Genomic DNA, 20,728 nt, shown 5'->3' with positions numbered 1-20,728 from the left:
GAAATTATCTATTTATCCCTTCTTTTGTGTTGGACATTTGTTATAGTTTAAACAATTCTTTTATTTCAATCAATTATTCCAATTTTGTGCCTTCCCGTTATGTATCTCCAATATGAAACATTTTAAATAGAAATCTGACTGTGTGATAGTCTATATAAACATGGTGGTTTATGAGAGAGCAGGGGTCATGTACATGCGTTAATGAAGCCTGGCATATTTGACAGCTTGAAGTATGCACCCAAACTTAATTCTTGGCTTCATTAGTAGGAGGTAGATGGGTGGGATTAAGAAGAGATTTTCAGCAGCTGCATTTCTCTGAAGTTCTTACAGTTTTATAGCACTTTTATGATTAGTAAAGTAGCTTTATGGCTGCTTCTTAAGCAGGATCCATCTTACTTTGATCCTCTTTAACCCCTGCGAAATACTTTATGCTCTCCTTTACTTCCTTTACTGCAGCTGTCACAAAATTTTAATTTTCAATTATCAACAACACTGTAAGCACTATTCTATATGCTTTTTTTGGCAGCACTTTTATGCCCACTCCTTATGATAACCTTGGTTTACATCCAGAGACTCTACACAGTTTTACACAAGTTAATCTGTGTTTGACCCTGAAGGTTTTTCACCTTTTGTTCTATTCCTAGGACAGCTTTTTGGATAATTAAGCTAGTTTTAAATCCAGATTGCATAAAAATATATACAAAATTGCAGTCGATATTTTCATTAAACACATTTTTAAGAGTCTCTGACTTATTTATTTAGTTGTAATCCTGTTTATATGTTTTAAAAGCATTGCTGCTTGATGTATTTTGTCCCATGTGTTCAGTTTAGGAGGGAACTTTTCAGTTGCTTGCAAACTACTACTTCTAAGTTGTTTTTGTAAATAAGGCTTTTAAAAATTAATCAGATACAAAGCACCTCCCATTTGCAAGTTTATTATCACTTTAACCTGTATTCAGCCACTTGTGTTCATTTTTAAAGGTTCATCTGTGATTTATTGCAAAGGAAGAGGGGAACATCGGGCGTAAAGTCACTTCATGAAGGATGTAACAGCTGCTGGATGCAGCGTCTGCAATGTTTAAAGATAGTCAGGGCTTCAGCAGCAGTAGGGAGAAAAACAGAGTTGATGCAATATCTGAATCAGCACCACAAAAACTGATTTTATTTATGCATTTATAGTCGTATGTTGACAAGGCTCAAATTAGAGTTGCTTATTTTAATTCTATAGTTCTATTTTCTGTTCCTTTGTCTTAATATTTTTGGTTATTATGAGAATTTGAGTTGGAATATTGTTGGACAGTGTTTATCCTATCTTTTTTAATGTTCAGTTTATGTTATGTTCTGGCCGTTATATATTGGATATCGTTTTTTTAAAGCCCCAAATATCAATATCGGTATCAGCCTTCAAAATCTCATCTAGACTTTATAAATAAACTTGCCTTACCTTGTTATACGGTTACGTAAAAAAATCATGATGTTAAGGATAGAATAGGTTTGGATGGATGTTTCAAATGTACTGATTACCTTTGGAACATTTCTTCCCTAAGTCTGTGTTGCATTAAGTCGACACAGACTTAGGGAAGAGTTTTCCCTGTTTAGCTATCCGCGCTGATCAAACTTTTCCTGGGTGCAGACAAACATGTAATTAGATGCGCAGACATTGTGGATGTATCACGCTTAAATCGAGCTTTACACATGATAATGTCTAATTTGTTGGCCAGTTAAGATTTCTCAGGGGGAGGATTTATGGAGCTCTGTGGTCAGCTGGCCCGGTATTATACATTAGCAGCCCTTCAAAACGGGCCTTCCCAGTCAAACACCAATCGAATGGCAGAATACTTCCCTCCAACTCCCAGGGATAAAACTTTCAGCCGCTGGAGTGACCCCCTCTTGCATATTTTCAGTGAGTTACAGGGTCTGACCAGAAGATGACGCTTCTCTTTAGATCTTAATGTCCACAAATCATGGCAGAAAGAATATTTTAGTATAAATATTGATGTTTAAAAGGGAATTGTAGGGGACCAGCCACAGACCCATCAATTAAGGTGGTGAAATTTTGAATGGCTACTACTGTAGAGTGAAAATGGAGAGAACTGTGTTTTACCCGCTCCAGCACTCCAAAGCGGCGAATGCAGCTGGCTCCAATTCCCTGTGAATTAGCTTTTATAAAGTAGGACGGAGCGATTTATGTTTGCAAATTAATTTTATTTTCCTTTGAACTAACCACAAGCTTGTAGATGTTTTACTCCAGGGTTTAATTGTTGTCATGACATTGAAATCTTGCTTGTCCAGAGTCCGCTGTTGCAGAACTTTACTGTTACTGTTTCCTGGAAAGTGTTTTCTGGCATGCATTAATCTGCATGCTGTCTTCAACCCTCTCTTCCCTTCAGTGTGGCAGCAAACCCATTTGAAGGATATTACTGCCACCTAAAGGGCTGGAGAAAGAAAATCAATATCTTATTTTTGTTAAATGGAATGTGACTAAAATTAAAAGCCTCTGCAATTTGGAAATGGTGTTTTGTTAAATTGCAATTATATTGCAAATGTAATAGATTTCTCAGGCTTAATATAAAGGAAAGGTTTGGGTTACCATGTACCATGTACACACAGAAGATTTCCATGCTTTGCAAGTTTCAAGGTTTCTTCATCCTAGTTTCCTGTTGAATCCAACTTTTTCACAATCATTATCTCATCTTAAAACCTTTAGCCTCCAAGGAGGTTTTTACACCAACCAACCTCCAGTTTAGAATTGCATGTTGGTCTAATGAGTTCCAATGTTAATTTTTTTCCAGATGATGCAGCTGACCAGCGTACTTGCCTTATCTGTGGAGATCGCGCCACAGGCCTGCACTATGGCATCATCTCCTGTGAAGGCTGCAAGGGCTTCTTCAAGCGCAGCATCTGTAACAAGCGCGTTTATCGCTGCAGCCGGGACAAGAACTGTGAAATGTCCCGTAAGCAGCGGAACCGCTGCCAGTATTGCCGTCTGCTCAAGTGTTTGCAGATGGGGATGAACCGCAAAGGTAAATGGGGGCCACGTCACAATTACAATTATTTCAGGACAGAAAATCAAAATCTATTAAAATTTTATTTAATGATAATAAAAGTCGGTATCTTTTTAATTATGCATCATAGATCAGTTCAGATCCTGAGGTTATGTGGCTCTTTGACATCAAGTATTTCTATTTTCCAATCAGCCACTCATTTTGTATACGATGTCTGTGTTTTTCCCTATAATCAGCTGGTCTTTTTAGATCCTACTTAAAACTGAGGGTTTGTGTCCAAATGCAGATCAGAAATGTAGACAAGCAGTCAGGATTGTAAAGTATTCTCACAAACAGCAGCGGTTAATATCATTAGGTCTAAATGAATCTGCTGATGCCATAAACCCTGTTTGCTATGGTAACAGGACAATAACTGGAAACAAAAACATTTATTGTAAAACATTAAGTGATTAAAGTAAAGCCCAAAGCTCTGGCTATGTGGAACTTAACTGTTTTATTTTCTTTGTTTTTTTTAGATCCCATTAGGAACCAGCTCTAGTACCAGCTGACATGTTTAAGATCTTTATATGAAAATCAGACTAAAATTACTAAAATTAGTTATGCCTGTTGGTTAATTTAGGTTTAATCTGAAAAGGGAAACAGTTACTTTTTCACTCATAAAGCTTCAGTCTGAACCTTAAGACCAAAACAGCCTTTTGCCTAAATGTTTGTATATTTCTTACTGCTAGATGCCTTAAAGCTATTGCTTCTTCATTAGGTTTTGTATTGTCACACGCTGCCCTCTAGTGGTAAGCATGTTATATACAATATCTGGGGCTTCCAGAATGGTTGCCCATTTACTACATAATTGTCCTGTTTTATTAAATCCAAGACTGCTTTAAGGCATTTTGGAAATTCATTGCTAATAAAAAAAAGCACACATGGGTTATGATAAAAACATGAAAGCAACAAAGAAAAATCCTATTTTAGCCACTAGGTAGCAGTCTTATACTTGTAATGTGAACTGATGTGGATTCTCTTCTTTCATTTTGGCATGCAGCAATCAGGGAGGATGGCATGCCTGGAGGGAGGAACAAAAGCATCGGGCCTGTGCAGGTAAATCAGCTGAAATGTTGGTTTATGTGACTTCAGCTGGGTTTATGCCAACACAGAACTACTTCCTGCATTCTGTCTCACCCTCAGAGCCAGCTCACATATAGACAACCTATTAAAAGCTGAGCCATTCACAAGCTGAGCTTCTAAGTGTTTGAGCGCCATAAGCTTCCACATTTCATGCAGAGTTATGAGAATGAGCCCTGACCTTGTTATATCAGCAATCGCGCAGCTGCTGATTCTTCCTATTCAGCCGTAGCTTCATTATTGACGAGAGGGAGAAGAGCTGAACGGTCAGGAAAATGTGCGACACGAGGATAAGTGGCGTAGAGGCGCTATTCAGCAAAGCGATGTGTTCGATTCTTTTCTGCTCAATTCACCAAGTCAAAACACAGAAGCGCCCACCTCCATGAAGAAATAAAAAAAAAATCTCCCTTTTATTTCTGCAATTGCACCTGAAAGGGGACCTTTCTCTCATTAATATGGAATAAATGGCCTGTTTTGGTTGATGTGCTGAATTGATAAAAGTGAAAATGAATTGACCCTGGTCGTAGCTTGGAGACCCCACATTTCCCAGGATGGTAAAGCCTTTCATCATTGCCTCCTTTGTTTGTATTTTTGCCTCCGTTGACCTGCAAGGATTCTATTTATTTAGGTGTGTATGCCACTGCATTGAACACTGCCGCACACACACGCCTCTTTTTCCTCTAGTTCCCTGTTTCATTGTGTGATTGTGTCCTTGCTCTTCACCGCTTAAGTAAAAAGCTGTTGGCTGCCAGGCAGCGCAATTCAATTAAACTGAGAAACAGATTTTCATTAAACATGTTTATATGTTTTTTTTTATTTTCAGATCACAGAGGAGGAGATAGAGCGAATTATGACAGGGCAGGAGTTCAAGGAGGATGCCCCGGAGCACACCTGGGGAAACAACGGCGACAGCGACCACAGCTCCCCCAGCAACGGGGCCTCTGAGGGCAACCAGCCGTCGCCTGCCTCCACTTTGTCGTCCAAGTGAGTCGTTCATCTCACCCACTCAACAGAGCAGTGCTAGCACTTGCCCCCATCATTGAGATAATGAGCTGGCCATGACAGCCTAACACCTCATTCCCATCTCACCCACAACTTAGTTAAGGCATTCTTAAGGCAGCCAAAGACTGCCTGAGTGTTCCCCTCCGCACTCACGCTTGGTGATGATGGCAATTTCTGAGAACTTGTTACACTATCTGCTTTCCTCGCCACGGAGACAAGCGCATTGTCTGCACTCATCAAGGACAAATATTGTCTAGGCACCGGCATGACGGCATTTATTTTAGTCTAATTTTGTGTAAACATTCGATTAATCTCAGCATTCACGTCTACTGATAGCTGTTCTCAGCAGTATGTGTTTTATCAAACTAAATCTGTGCAGAAATGATCAGCAGTCCCTGGGAGCCGGGGCTACAGTATGCAAAAAATGCTACATTTAGTCTAGAAGTTTGTGAAACCATGCAAAGATTTTTAATAAAGAATGGCTGCTGATCTGCAGTTCTTCCTTGGATGGAAATGAAAGATTAGGAAATGTTCACATCAGAGCATATCTGCAGTGAAGATGACTGTTTTAGCTAAAGCTGTCGAGAAAAAGACACTTGGCTTTGGTGAAAAGCCCTTTTAGGACCAACTGTATGAAACTGACTGTAATCATACGCTCTTCATATTAAGCTTTGACTGTTTTCTACTTCCAGCCGATCTGTAGAGATGAATGGCTACACGGCAGCCCTCAGGGACCAATACATCAATACCTCCATGTCCACACACTACCAGCTCCTGCCTCACCTCTTCAGCTATGCAGCTCAGTCAGGCCTGCTGACCCCCCAGCCCCGCAGCCTCTACCCACAGTCCCATCCTTTGGTGCTGCAGCTAATGGCTGCTGAGGACCTGTCCCCACTCAGCACCCCTATGCTCATTGAAGACGGGTGAGTAGATCCGTGCCCACCTTACTATGTCAACATTTACAGATTCCTTCTGCTTGTTTTATTTTTTTAATCACATTACAGTTTTTAAAGTGGTTAAATATGTTTACTATCAGAGACAAATAAGATGACTGTATATAAAAACCTATTTGCTAATAATTTCTTTTAAGGGAAAAAAAGCTTCCAAACCAACTTGGCCTTATTAAAAAAACGAATTAGCTTCTTATCTACATAAATAATTACTTGTAATTAAATGCATGTATTACAGAGCTGAATTTTTCACTAGTAAAAGTGAGGCCTAAAGTAGATGTATGACTGTATGTGGATTAAAATATATCTTACAAACAAAACGCAGCATGTCCCATTTAAATGAATTTAAGAACAGATAGAATTCAGCCAGTGAAATCTACTAGGATACTTATGGTTCTAGAATCCATTCTGAGGGTTTGTGACTCACAGTTAGAGCATTAATGCATTTAAAATACTGTAAGAATATATGAGAGGCTCAAACAAGAGGTCCCAAAAGAACCCAGAGCATCATTAACAGTAGGATTCCCAGAAATTCCCAGAAGGGAACCAGTTCATGAGATAACATCAATATTCATGATTCAACAGTAAGAGAGAGGATGGACAGAAACAGGCTAAATGGCAGAGCTCCAAATACAGCCACTGCAGAGAAAGATAACAATGGACATGGATTATAATTATTTTCTTACTATCTTGAAGATTCATATGGAAGATGATTAGGGCTGCTGGAAAACAAAATAACTTGTTTTCTTAATATGGGGAACAATTCAGAATTCTGAGAAAAAGAGTCAGAGTTCTGAGATTAAAGTCAGTCTCTTTTACCATATTTAACTCAAGTGAAAGAAGAAAAAAATCATTTAACTTTTTAGATTTTTTCTCTCCAGTGGCCATAATCCTCATTTTAGACAATATTCTATGGATGCATTATAATTCAATTTTATGCAAAAGTGACAGAGGGTTTAAGAAAAGCAGCATCGATGGGTAAATATGGTGGTAGTGTGATGGTCTGGGACTGCCTATGGACTTGGATACCACTGAGATGTTGTGACATTTTCTTTAACAGGTCATTCAGGCTCAGAAAGCCTCCAATGATGCTGAGTGGAAATACATTCTGCAAAGAAGAACAATTTGAAAGGCTAGCTGCCTGTTAACACAAGCGGTTTATGCCTGTTGTAGTCATTAGGTTTAATTCAAATGTCTACATTTAAGACTGCAGTTTTTCTTATTTAAAGTTGTGGTTGTCGGATGCTAAAGAAGACGACTGAAACATAAAGCAGAAACTGAATATATCTGTCAGGACTAAAGCACTTTACAACCCCAGTTATTCAACCAACACTGGTTTTATTATTATTATTTTTTTTGTCTCCCTCTTGGATCCCAGATACAAGGTAACACAAGTGGAGCTGTTCGCCCTGCTGTGTCGCCTGGCGGATGAGCTGCTCTTTCGGCAGATCTCTTGGATCAAGAAGCTCCCCTTCTTCTGCGAGCTTTCCATAGAGGACTACACCTGTCTGCTCAGCTCCACCTGGCAGGAGCTCATCCTGCTCTCCTGCCTCACCATCTACAGTGCCCAGATCTTTGGAGACTTGGCCGACGTCACTGCAAAGTACACGCCATCTGACGACGAGCTCCAGGGGTGAGTGGCGTGCTCATGAATGAGAATTATTTCTGATCCTTCTGATCCTGTTTTGTGTTATTTTGCTTCCTTTTGTATAATTTAATTTTGGAACCCAGACTAGCATCTCTGACCAGCAAAAAACATAGTATCTATAGTAACGCTGATGACCTGATCAGTGATGTGCAATGTCATCAATGTCATAGAAGTAATCACTTCTGACCCCTTGAAACATTGAACCAAATCCATTGTTTCATCGTTGGTTCTGTCTGGAACCTGGCTGCCAGCTGCAGCAGTCAGCTGTTTTTGTTTAGAGTACAGAGAGTGAAACCAGAACACCGAGTCCTTCGCTTCAAGCAGCAAGTAGGCAAGGTTAGCAACGAGCTAGCTGAGTGCTTATCACCTCATGAAGCAAATATTGTGTTTTAAGAAAGGAATAAAATAACAGGGTTCTTCTAATATTTTTTAACTTTGGAAAAATATGTTTACAAGTAAAACATGGTATAAAAAACATTTAGTTCACCAGTCTTTTCAACACAAGAGATAAAATCTTTATTTGTATTCTATATAGAAAAGCACCATTATTCTTAAGATATAGTTGAAGACAAAAAAAGATTTGCACACTCGTTATTTAATTAATAGACAAGTATTTGGCCTAAACCATCCATCCATTTTCCGTCATGCAAATCCCTAGCAGAGTCACGAGGGGTGCTGCTGCCTCATCTCCTACTGTCTATGGGTAATAGGCGGGGTGCACCCTGGACAGGTCTCCCGTCCATCGCAGGGAAACACAGACACACAGGACAAACAACCATTCACACACACACTCACACCTAAGGAGAATTTAGAAAAGCTAATTAACCTAACTGCATGTTTTTGGACTGTGGGAGGAAGCCGGAGTACCCAGAGAACCCACGCATGCTCAGGGAGAACATGCAAACTACATTTAGAAAGACCCCGTCCTGGGAATCGAACCCAGAACCTTCTTTTTCTGAAAGGGCCTAAACTCTTTCAGAAAATTAACAAACTACAGTCACACCTGGATTATTGTTTATTCAGTTTGAAGAATTCTTTTAATTTTACCAACATTGTCCTTACATTGGGTGTAATATTAAAGAAATTTAGGGAAAATTTCCTCCTTAAATCTGATGGAAAATCTGTGGATATAGCTAAATATTTTGGTAATATTTATCCTTCTAAACATGGAAACTTTGAGCTCATCACCAAAGACAAATCATAAACAATCCAAATGGAAACATGCAAAAAAATAAGAAGTGTTTGACTGCTGTGGTTCTAACAGTTCTCCACTGATTTTTGAGTTAGGTACAACTTTTTTTTGCTTTCTTTCTGGAAGATGTCCGTCTCTCTTTTTTTTTTCTATCAGTTTGTAAACATGGGGCAGCAGGGCTGTACGCTTGGCTTTTTTTTTTACCAGGAGCACTAGTAATCGTTATCACATTATTTCCATATTAAAGGTAGATCGACATTAGTAAGACAGAAAGAGATTAAAAATAAATTTAAACTAATGTTGCGCCGATGCCATTTTTTTGCCCCGATACCTGGCTGTGCAGTATTGGCCGATACCATCTGTTTGAAATATATGTGTGTGTGTGTGTGTATATATGAAGAACTGCATACTACTTGGATGTAAAATAATTGCCATCATGGCTTTGTCAAGCTGCTGCCTGCCTTTGTGAAGCAGGAAAATGACTAATACAAAGTGAATCAACTGTAACTATTTATTGTCTATCTGAAATGGGTGACAATAGTTGAATAAACTTTTAGCTCTGTATTCACCATTTTAGTGCGATATCGGGGCCCCGCCCAATACTGACATCTGTATTGGTGCAACACTCATTTAAACTTTAAGAGAAACTGATGGTTTCTCATAACTCTAGATGACTGAACTGGAACTAAGTCAGCTTTATGTTATTACATTTAAACTTAAAGACTTAACAGAGGCACATGGTGGATAGAGGTGAGTATTAGCATGAGCGTTGCGATTCGATACATGTCGCGATACTTGGGTCACGATACGATATTATCACGATATTGCAGTATCACTATATATTGCCATATTTTCCCCAGCTATCAAAATCGAATGATGAGATAAAACAGGAAGTGCTGTATATTTTCATCAGGAAATATTGATTAGGTATTATTATCCATGTTGTTTGGGGTTTTCTTCCACTGTGACTGCCTCAAATACATATTTGGTGCTACACCCTCAGTTAAAGGGCTCCACAGCGCTTTCTGCCAGAGTGGTGGTGCAGAGGTAGCCCATTTTCCCATCAATGTTTTATGTAACCATTTTTTTTTTTTTAAATCGATACTAAGAAGTGAAAGATCGATATTATATTGGGCAGCCAAATATCACGATATATCGCCAAAACGATTATTTCCCACACCCCTAATGGTGGATGAGGGAGGATTACTATTTTAGTGCAACAGGTTCAAAGAAAATAAATTATACAACATATTACATTTAAATCCCACTTTTTAGTTCCAGGGGATCACTGGCAGCCTTGCACACGGTTGGCTCGTGTTCACTGGGGAAATAAAGGAGAGTTGCTCTGCTCTCAGACTGCAGCTACACTGGATGAGGGAGGGGCTCGCTCACTCACTACTCGCTGAAGACACTAAACTCAGAGCTATCGTGCACTAGTTGCTCACCTGCCTCTGTGAGCTGACGGCTGTCTGGCGCAGGGTTTACGTGTCACGGTGCTTTCCTCATGTTTATGTGCCAATAAGGAGGTGAATGCGTTCCAACTATAGTGCCGCATTAGGTGTCGCTGGCGGAAATCTGTAAGACAACTACCACGTCTCTGGTTCCCTGAGTATTTCACTTATACAAACTTACCATTTGACTTCACCTTATCGGAAATTCATTCCCTTTCTTATTTTTTGTCTTTGTTTTTTGGAGAAAAGCCTCCTCCAGCTGTGATTAACAAAGCTACTGTTGGAATGTTAATTAGTAACTGAAGGTCTTTAATCTGGATTGTTTGGAACCTTTGGGTTGTTTGATTAGTTTAATTATCAGGAGACCTCTGTTAGGTGTTTCCTGCATTTCTCAAATAGACTGCTACAGATAAACACCAGCCCAATGGATGGATGGATAGACAAATGGCTGGATGGATATTTTTACCTTTTCTTATTTGCTCTGGCCTGACCTCGCCTATGAAAACTCTGTAGATAAAGATGAGAAAATTCCTCCCTGAGGTTCTGGCTCTTATTGTAAGCAGATATTTTTGTTATGAAAGATTTCTGGTGTTTATTGAACTGGATTTCAATGTTAAGGGAAAATGATGTTAGACCGTCAGTGTTTTTCTCTTCCATCTTTAAATTATATTTCATGCTGCATTGGGTTTGTGCTCCAGTTTAATACCTTTCAGTCATCCAATGCAATAAATGAATGTGTCGTGTGTCGACTGTATAAATTACCAGGACAGAATCAACACTGACCTATTATCCATCTTTATTAAAAGATGATGAGACAAAATGAATGTGGAACAAAATCACTTAAAGATATGAAGGAATGATGAAAGTTTTCAGGAACATTCTGAGAAGGTATGAATGTAAAAAAAAATGCATTTCTTCTATTATTTACCATTTTAAGCACTTGTTTGTGTTTATTTATTTCACAGTGCAATTAAAATGGTTAATATTTTTAATCCCTATTTTTTTATGACTGAGTACTGAAAATTAATACGTTTTTTGTCTAAATATAGCTTTAGATAACAGCCAAACATATCCAATCACACCTTGTCAGCTGATGAGAAGATTGACTTTAGCTATGCAAAATCTTCATTTTGCAGAATGACGAACTAAAAGTAGTTCGGAAAGGGCCTAAAAAAACATTTCCAGATTATTGGTGAACAACAGTTGATTCTCTTAAACTATTGCTCCTCTGTTCCCTTTTTAGCAGAGAGTAAAGATTGACCTGTAGCCCGGGTTGAACCCTCGGCCAATGGGAAAGGGGTATTGCTTTGTGTTATTGATTCTACAGCAATCCTTCACACCCATGATGTAAGCAGTGACAGTAAGGAGGAAAAACTGCATCTTAACAGGAGGAAACCTCCAGTAGAACCAGGCTCAATGTTGGTTGCCTTCTGCCAAAGCTAACTGGGGGCTTAAGGAGATAGAAGCAGACAACAAAAGGGACATAGAAGCACTGATTCATAGCTACTTTCTATGCTAGAAAAGATAATGTAAACTACCTTGACAGGTAGCCCTGTCCAGGAAAGAAACGGTTTACCAGACGAGCTCTGAGCCATTTTTAAAACCAAGAGTACTTAATAATAGATATATATAAATAGGATTGAACTAGCTAATACTATTGAATTGAAGAATTGAGAATTGAGATATAATGAAGGAGAAAGATGTAAAGTGGCCCCTATGTCCTCTGGTGGCCTAAGCCTACAGCAGTATACCTATAGAGCTAGCTTAGGATAAGGTTTTTCAAAAAGGAAAGTTTATTTACTATATTTACAAAATGAAGAGGTGGGTGATGCTTTCAGAAAGCCCTGTCTTGATCGGGGTAGGTTGTCATTTATTGTGTTTGGGGGCTTTATTATATCACCCATAGCAATGATCATGCCTCCCCCAGGTCCTTGTAACATCTCATCATTAGCACACACAGGAGATTAACTGTTCAATGTAGCCTGCTGGAGCTATGCCAGGTTCATATATCATCAAGACGGATGTAGCTATCAGGATTTCCTTGTTCCACATGACAACAACAGCGGAGACGTTCCAGTACGTGAGCCCAGTATCTATGAAAGGACCGGAGATTTCTCTCCATCGCAGCAGGGATATTATTTTTCTCAGTGAAGGGTCTGTGATGTAATCTGTGAACAGGAGGACTCCTCTGGCTAAACTATGACTAGAACTGTCTGGCATGAAAAAAAAAAACAAAAAAAACACCCCAGGTAAAGGAGGGGTGGGAGGGGATGCTGTTTTGTAAATCATGCTTGAGTTATCTGTCTGTATGGCAGACATTTTTCTAATATACGGTGGTGCTCCACCACTCCGGACAATTTTCCTTTGAGTTCAGGACTTTAAGGAGTGTCAGTTGATTTACAGCAACAATGTATAATGTGGTCATATAGATTAGAAGTTTAAGAGCCACAGAAACAGGGAGGAGATGATAAGGAGAATAAAACTTCATGACTTCAATTTGCTCTACAAATCTATGGTAGCTCAAACTCTTTTAAGCTCTTTGTGTAGACTTGACCTAATCCTTCCTCATTTCTGCGTCGTTTACTTAAACAAAATGAGTTATTAACGCTTAACTTTTTCTATAAAGATTTTCTCAATGTTTTGTTTTTGATTTTTTTTTTTAACTCTGTGACTGACAAGCATGTGTATCTGATTCACCAGTTTCAGTGAAGATGGGATGGAAGTGATGGAGAGGTTGATATATCTGTTCCGCAAGTTCCACCAGTTGAAGATCAGTAATGAGGAGTACGCCTGTATGAAAGCCATCAACTTCCTCAACCAAGGTGAGGAAGAACAGCCGTCTGTTGTTGCTGAACCTGCTCTGTAGTGGTGCACGCTATATGACTGTTGTGTTGTTGTCCTCATGCAGATATTAGAGGATTGTCCAATGTCTCCCAACTCGAGCAGCTGAACAAGCGTTACTGGTATGTGTGTCAGGACTACACAGAGTACAAGTACCCGCACCAGCCCAAACGCTTTCCTGAGATTATGATGTGTCTGCCCGAGATCCGCTGCATCGCAGGTAAGGCCAGCGAGAGCCTCTTGAGAGGTTTCATTTATTTGACCACAGAATAGCTTGGATCATGGCCTGAATGTTCCCCAAACAGTTGGCAAAGACCTGCCTTTCTTGGCCAGTGACATAAAATGAGGCAGGGGGTTTTCCTACAATATAATTCAGATGGATAAAGTTAATTGAACTTAATCTGGCCCAGATTTTAAGTGCCCAACACCTCAGTCCCATCTTACCCACAACTTAGTTAAGGCATAGTATAAAAAATAGTATAAAATAAAAAAAAAGCAAAAACAAAGTTTTTTTACTTAAGGAAAACCCATTGATTGCATCAATTCATTGAACCCCTCACACTAAGCATGCTTGTAGCAAAAGTGGAGAGGAAAAACTCCCTTATAACAGGAAGAAACCTCCAGCAGAACCAGTCTCAGTGTGAGCGGCCGTCTGCTGAGGCCCACTGGGGTTCAAGGAGACAGAAGCAGAGATACAAAAAGCAGCTGTAAAAGGCGGCCCCGTCCAGGAAACAGCCAGGCAGACGAGCTCCGAGCCAGCTCCCATGTCAGAGGATGAAAAGAGTACATCCAGCCAGTCACAGTCAGAGAAACAGGACTAAACATTACCATTCTGAATGAGGGTTTTGTACTTGAACAGTTGTTGCCAGGTGTGTAAAGTGAAAAAGTATTTCAGAGACTACAATACTTGGTGTTTTTTTTTTTTTTTTTTTTTATCCAAGCAAGATTCTTGCTTTGCAAATTCTGCCAAATCTGAATAAAAAGCCATTCATGGGAGAAATCTAGACTAAAATTTCTACTTAATCTATTGTAGTTTCATAAAAAGACAAGGGTTACACTTATTTAAAATGTTATTAAAATTGACACTGCTTAAAAATCATTTGGATATGTTTGTTGAAATGATGTGTACAATGAAAAAGGTAAAAGTTTTGAGCATTTAATCTATTAGCAAAGGCTAATAGATTAAATAGCCTTCAGCAGTAACTCTAGAATTGTTTTTAGAACAAAATCCTAGGCAAGAATTTTCTTAATGTTTTCAAAGCAGTAAAACGAGCAGCTTGCACCCCTCCCCCCCACCAAAAAAAGTGCAGAGTAAAAAAAGAAAACAAAAATGTAAAAGAAAAATCATAAGCTTTCTGCCACAAGGTGTTACATACCAGTCCGTTTACATTGACAAACACAAATTGAAAGTATTTCTCTTTACTCATTGCCTGTTCTTGAGGGCAAAGTTTGGATTTTTTTATTATTTTTATTTTAGTGAAATGCCCCCAGATGGAGGTTTGAGGACCCTAACTTATCTTTACCTGTTGTAATTCTTTGATTTAGGGTTAAACATTTATAATGAAAGTTACCGTTTTTGATCACTTGCAAACCCCTTACAAATGGAGTCCCCCCGTCCCTCAGTGAGGTCTAGAAGCACAAGATTTATATCCAGCCATTCACTAAAGATACTGCTACATGGCATAACCTCTTATTTTGGCTTCAGAATCAGAAATACTTTAATAATCCCAGAGAGAAATGACTATAATTGCTTTTGAACAATTAAATGAGCCCTTGAATGATACATTACCTACTGTAAATTAAGTTGGGGAAAAAAGTTAACAAGTCAAGAAAAAAGGTAAAAAGGTAATTGAAAAGTTAAAAATAAAAGTTAAAAAGTTAATAGGACTAGTTAATAATTATATATAGGTTTATAAACTAAAAAAATGAGTATCAGCATTAATGCCTCTAAGGTTTTTTTGTACCAAAAAAAATGTGTTTCTTTTACTTCGAGTGTTTTTCTTGAATTTCTTATAAAAGCACTTTTGTTATTTTTCTTAATATATTCGGGTAAGTTGGCATTTTTTGACATTTATTTTGCCATCAAAATATCCATATTTTTTAATGTTACAAACTTAACAAGTTCTTTTCCTTGATTCCAATAACACTAAAGGGTTAAAATTTAGATTTTCAAAGTATTTCTCTGAGTGCCCTTTAAAGGGTTAAATTAATGTCTCACTTAAGAGCCATGTGTTCTCTTTTAGTTTCCACTAATAAGACATTATCTAAGGGAGGGTGCATGTCTTATTTTTGTTCTTCAGATTAAAACATCCTCACAAAAAGAATCCGAATGCATTGTTCTATCAGTTGGAGCCAACCTGTGTTTTGTGTTCCTAACAGGGAAGCTGGTGAACGTCCCCCTGGAGCAGCTCCCGCTCCTGTTTAAAGCAGTCTTGCACTCCTGCAAATCCAGCCTGACAAGTTGCAGGACCGGCTCGTCGCCCTGCGTGACTGTGTCCTCTGGAAACTAACCTATCTGGACCGCGCGAGCCTAGGGACCGGTCTCCCCTCCTGTGAATGTGACAAGCAGCTAGTTCTTTTTTTCTTGTAATATTTTTCTTTATATATTTATTACACGACAGAGCTGAATGTATGCTGATTTACACTGTGCACATCTTCTGTACAAAACAAATGCTCAAAGATGCATTGGTCTTTGGAGTTTACAAGTGTATATCCAGTTTGCTCAATGTCTCGGCGTTGCCATTGTTAGACTAGATTTTAAAATAGCTTATTTTAATCAGACAAGGCAGCAAGACACATTTGTGATTTGTGACTACCTCAGGAAGATGTTGTTGCTATTTTCAGGTACCTTTTCTTGCTTTAAAATGAAGAGTTGCCCGGTCGAAAATCAAACCTGTGGATGCTTTGACATCTCGATCAGGGACTGAATGTTGAAATGAGCTGCAGAAATCAGAGTTGGGAAAACAGTGTTTTTATTGCACTGAAAATGCAAAGAATCCTTAAGCAGAATGTGAGCTACTTTACATACATGGACGCTCTCCGATATGCTGTATATCGGAGGCGGTCCTGTCCATTTAACATTCCATAAGTTAAGTTGGGCGTTGGTGGATCTGTGGGATCACTGTAGAAGGAGCATACGGGTATTTTTTAACAATCATAGACTAGGGATGTAATGCTTTATGCAGGGGAAGGGGAGGGTAACTAGGTTTGCTGTTTTTGTTTCTTTTCAATTCTAGACCAAAATGTTATGCAATTCTTTCTTCAAACACCCACTAATGGGTAGGGAGCTGACAGCTCAACAAAGAATAAATATATGTAAAGGAGAACTTTCTTATCAATGAAGGATCAGGATAAGAAACTAATCAATATTTAACAGAGGAGACTTTCAGCTGGACATGAATGTAGGTCACCAAAATTCCACTTTAATGCTGCTAATCAGACGCACGCTTTGTGTTCGCACAGACGTGCCTAAAGTAGGCGTGGGCCTCTGGGCTCTGTAGTCTTCAAGATCTGATAGAGCGAAATAGCTTTTTTTTAATAAGTTTTAAAACTGGTTGGATTCTCTTTTTCTTTCCCCGAACATTTCGGATAAACATCATTCCTGTGTCTTATTGTATTTTATATTTAATTACCAATCTATTCAAACAGCAGGTTCTACAACCAGAGCCTGTACAGAACTGATTAAACAGGCAACAAATGTGCAATCAAAACTTTCTCCATTCCTGCAGCTATTAGGACTTTCAAAAGGAGGCAGATGTTTTGGAATATAAGATTGGAGAAAGACTTTTTAATTCTTTAGCTAAAAGGCCAACTAAAGCAGGGAGTTGGTTTGTTCCGATGATGTAACCCGTTTCTGATCTACATCTTGTAGTTTTAAGGCAAATGACTACAGTTAGATTAATCAATTGTAGGATATTATCATTTAACAGAGCTCAGAGTGTATTCAGTGTGATTATGGTCCATGTCCTATAAAAAAATCAAGGCTAAAGTGAGGAATTTTGGTGGCCTGTGTCTGGACGACTCTCTGTGACAGATATGCACATTATTTTAAAAAGAATAGCCATAAAAAATGGTCCTTATTTTTTGAATATGAGATGATCATTTCAGACTTGCTTAAATATTCCTGATGTGTTCTTTGAGCTTTTAGCTGTCTCAGAATATGAGAACAATTAAAACGCAGGAAAGATGCTGTTCTTGCAACAAATTTCTTTATCTTTCATTTTTTTTTTTTTTGCACACACCAATGAGGTTCAGAGACCTGGACGCTTGACCATGGCTGCTACCCTCCCAGTGTGTTCCTCTCTGGCAGGTCCCCGCAGACCTGGATTTAAACAGGGTAAAGTGAGTGTTATATGTTGCATTCAGGAGTTCCTCAGTGACCGTGCTGATGTACCTGTAGTGTTAGTAGATTTAGGTTCGGGGACATCGTAGGTCCTCTTGTAGAAAATTGCTTTTTTTCCTCCCTTTTCGTCATTATTTCACTCAAGGTCCCCACCCGGCTCCCCTTTGTTCAGGGAAAGTGGATGTAGTCTGAAGGTGAGGAATGCATGGGGAAGAGGGGGAGGGGTGATTTGGTGATGGATGGCACGTGAGGCAGCGGCATCCTGGGGGAAAAAAAACACAAAAAAAAAAACATCACGGCCTCTTTGTCACCAGTTTTCACCTTTCTGTGAGTTTCTGTGACTAACACCACCTGCCCCCCCTTCAGCAGCTTCCGACTACCTCTTTCCAAATGTAAAATTTGAAAATGCATTTTACTGTGCCTCTAGTTATTTTGAATATTTTCAGGGTTTTTCTTTTCTTCTGTTGCCCCCCCCCCCCACCCCCAGTTGTTGGTAATGGGTCAAAATAAAACCTCATCATAATCAGAACCTCAAAAAACATATTTAGATCAGACATTTTTCCCTTAATTCCTTCGATACTTAACAACAGTGGGCGGATATGAACTACGGCAGGAACGGTCCTGAGCTAAAGGAGCTTTTAATGGTTAAAAAGTTTTCCTGTAAAGACGTAAGGTTTTGTTTTTAAACATTTAATTAATTAATCATGTGAACAGTCCTGCTGCTGATTTTCAAACATCCACAGAAAATCCAATTCTTTCACGTCTGTTGATCTGCAGGGCTCTCTGAGGCCTTTAGGTTTTCATGATCTCAGGGATAAACCAGCTCAAATCTGCCCGTTAGGATGGGATTTCTAAAGGGAAAATTGTCTGATACTATAATCATCAGGCTGCAACACAAACACGCTTACTGTCACTGACCTCTTGTCGCCAGCGTGTCGGTGTGTCGAATGTAGACTGCTTGATCTCCTGCTTGTGTTGGACAAAGTCTTTAGTTTCCTGTATTTGTGATTTTTAGCGTGCAGACAAGGGACAGTTCATCTGTAATCTCTGTGTTAAACTACCTCTTAAAGTTGTCATTGTGTTTCTGTTTTTTTTTTTTCTTATTTATTGCTTTTAGTGCATTATGTGTTGGGTTTTTTTTTTTACATTCAGTGGTGCTCTCAGACAAAACTACACAGTTTGCCTAGTTTTACTTCCTACCTCAACACTGCTTTTGACATTTGGCAGCTTTAACCTTAAAAACATCTCAGAGTACCTACTTAAACCTTAACTTTTTTCATTTTTTACTTTATACTAGAAAAATTTGCATCAATTCCATGTTTCCAGTCTTGCCTTCTTGTTACGATTCCAGTACTAAGATGAAAGAATGTCAATGATGCACATTGCATTGTTGCTGCAGCTGAGCTCTGCTTTACGTTTCTGCACCGACCTTATCAGAATGTTATCATGTGAATGGCAGCGCTCGCTGTATTCTCCACATCATGATACGCCCTAATGCGTTTGTGTGTGTGTAAGTTTATTTTTTTTTATCCCATTGTGTTCCCTGTTTATTGTTCCTTCAAGGTAACGTGGAGCGTTATCATATCTGGCTCTGTCAATGCTGCTTGTGATCAATTATCAATTAAAGAATGGAGCTATGGTCAAACTGACATCTTGTGTTAACGTGCTCACATGCTGTTGTGACCCTGGTGCAGTGGCACGTGAGCACAGATTCACATACGTTGTGATGATGCAGATGGTGACAACACCCAGCAGCGTGGTGTCATAACATCCACTGCTGCTATTACCGCTTTGGCCATTTTTTTCACTGATCCACTCAGCAGATATCCTACTTTTAAAGCACCAAGTAGTCCAATGTGATACCTGATTCATGTTTCTTTTAATAAAAATAATTCCTTAAAGTTTGTCACATGTTATGTTAAAATTTTTAATGAATTGGGGAACTCTTGAAATCTAGGCAGTAACGAAAGGAAACGTATTAAAAGCATGCCCATATGTGCCATGGCCCCTCAATAGCCTTTGTACTGGAGCACAAATTGAGAGGAGGATGCAAGCTTAAATGAAATGGTGACATATCTCAGGGATTAAATACATCTACACCATTGAATTGATTCATTAAAATGTCAGTTTTCTTGATAAATCTCTTGTCTGATCTTGTTACTGTAACTACCTGTGAAGAATGTGATCCATTATGTGTTTAAAGCATGTTTAGAATGTGTTAGAACTTGAAACCAAATAAATGTGAATGTTATGCAAGAAAAATCTGATTCTCTTTATTTCTTTTAATCGACAGAAGTGAATATTTTACTTAGAGATGGTCTGAAGGTTGAGAGTTACTTATAATGGAAGTACATCAGCGTCAATGTAGGTTTTATACCAGATGTCATGTTTACTAGCTATATAAATATATATATTCTCTCTCTACACCTCGGAGCAGGGGAAAGGTCACTGATTGGCTGGAGGGGGTCTTGTTTTGGAGAACCAGGATCTCATCCCTGCTTTTTGCAGATGACATGGTTCTGCTGGCTCCCTCCCACCAAGACCTAGAGCATGCACTGAGGTGGTTTCCAGCAGAGTGTGAAGCGGCCAGGATCAAATCAGCTCCTCTAGGTCACAGGTGTTGAATCTCAACTGTAAAAAGGTGACTTCTCCTCTTCAGCTCAGAGGACAGCTCCTACCTCGTGGAGGAGTAAGTGCCTTGGGGTCCTTTTCAGGAGTGAGGGGAGAATGGGATGGAGATTGATAGACAGACCAGTTGGGCAGCCACTTTAATGTCTACATTAAAGAACAACATATTTTTTTCAGCATGTTCTACTCAAAAGATTTTAATTTTCATCCATCTTCAATAACTGCTTTTCTGGCATGTGCAGCCATCACAGGGCAGCGCAGAGACACATCTAATAGCAATTTATATAGCAGAGACACATCTAATAGCAATTTAACCCCAGTCAATCAAACAGCCATGTTTTTCACATGCCTGTTTGATTGTACAGGCATGTGGAACACATTGTATGTGTTCCAGGAACCCTGGAACACATACAATGTGTCCCAGGGCTGTGAATCTAGGGCCAACTTGTTGCAAGGCAACAGTTCTACAAACTACCCAACTTGGAGCCTTGGTTAAGTTTACTTTTGCATGAATTACTGTGCAGTAACATAAAGACCTTTGGTTCTGCTA

General features: G+C 39.1%; 1 protein-coding gene across 3 annotated transcripts in view; it reads left to right on the top strand.

Moving 5' to 3' along the window:
* LOC119773849 (nuclear receptor subfamily 6 group A member 1-A) overlaps positions 1-19,812 on the top strand; it is a 153,994-nt gene extending 134,182 nt beyond the window's left edge. For 2 of the 3 annotated variants that reach the window (XM_038271031.1, XM_038271032.1), the window contains exons 2-9: positions 2,793-3,023; positions 4,045-4,100; positions 4,948-5,108; positions 5,819-6,049; positions 7,455-7,709; positions 13,068-13,189; positions 13,276-13,428; positions 15,588-15,724. In XM_038271031.1, the coding sequence (XP_038126959.1) occupies positions 2,793-3,023; positions 4,045-4,100; positions 4,948-5,108; positions 5,819-6,049; positions 7,455-7,709; positions 13,068-13,189; positions 13,276-13,428; positions 15,588-15,718 (1,340 nt within the window). In that variant the 3' untranslated portion in view covers positions 15,719-15,724. Of the gene's footprint in view, positions 1-2,792; positions 3,024-4,044; positions 4,101-4,947; positions 5,109-5,818; positions 6,050-7,454; positions 7,710-13,067; positions 13,190-13,275; positions 13,429-15,587 lie in introns of all 3 variants that reach the window. The other variant, XM_038271030.1, reaches the window with a different exon arrangement.
* Positions 19,813-20,728: the final 916 nt, after the last annotated feature.

The sequence above is a fragment of the Cyprinodon tularosa genome, unplaced genomic scaffold (genome assembly GCF_016077235.1).
Source record: "Cyprinodon tularosa strain WSP-4 unplaced genomic scaffold, ASM1607723v1 ctg789, whole genome shotgun sequence".
Lineage (NCBI taxonomy): Eukaryota > Metazoa > Chordata > Actinopteri > Cyprinodontiformes > Cyprinodontidae > Cyprinodon > Cyprinodon tularosa.
This window is presented reverse-complemented; position numbering and strand designations above follow the sequence as displayed.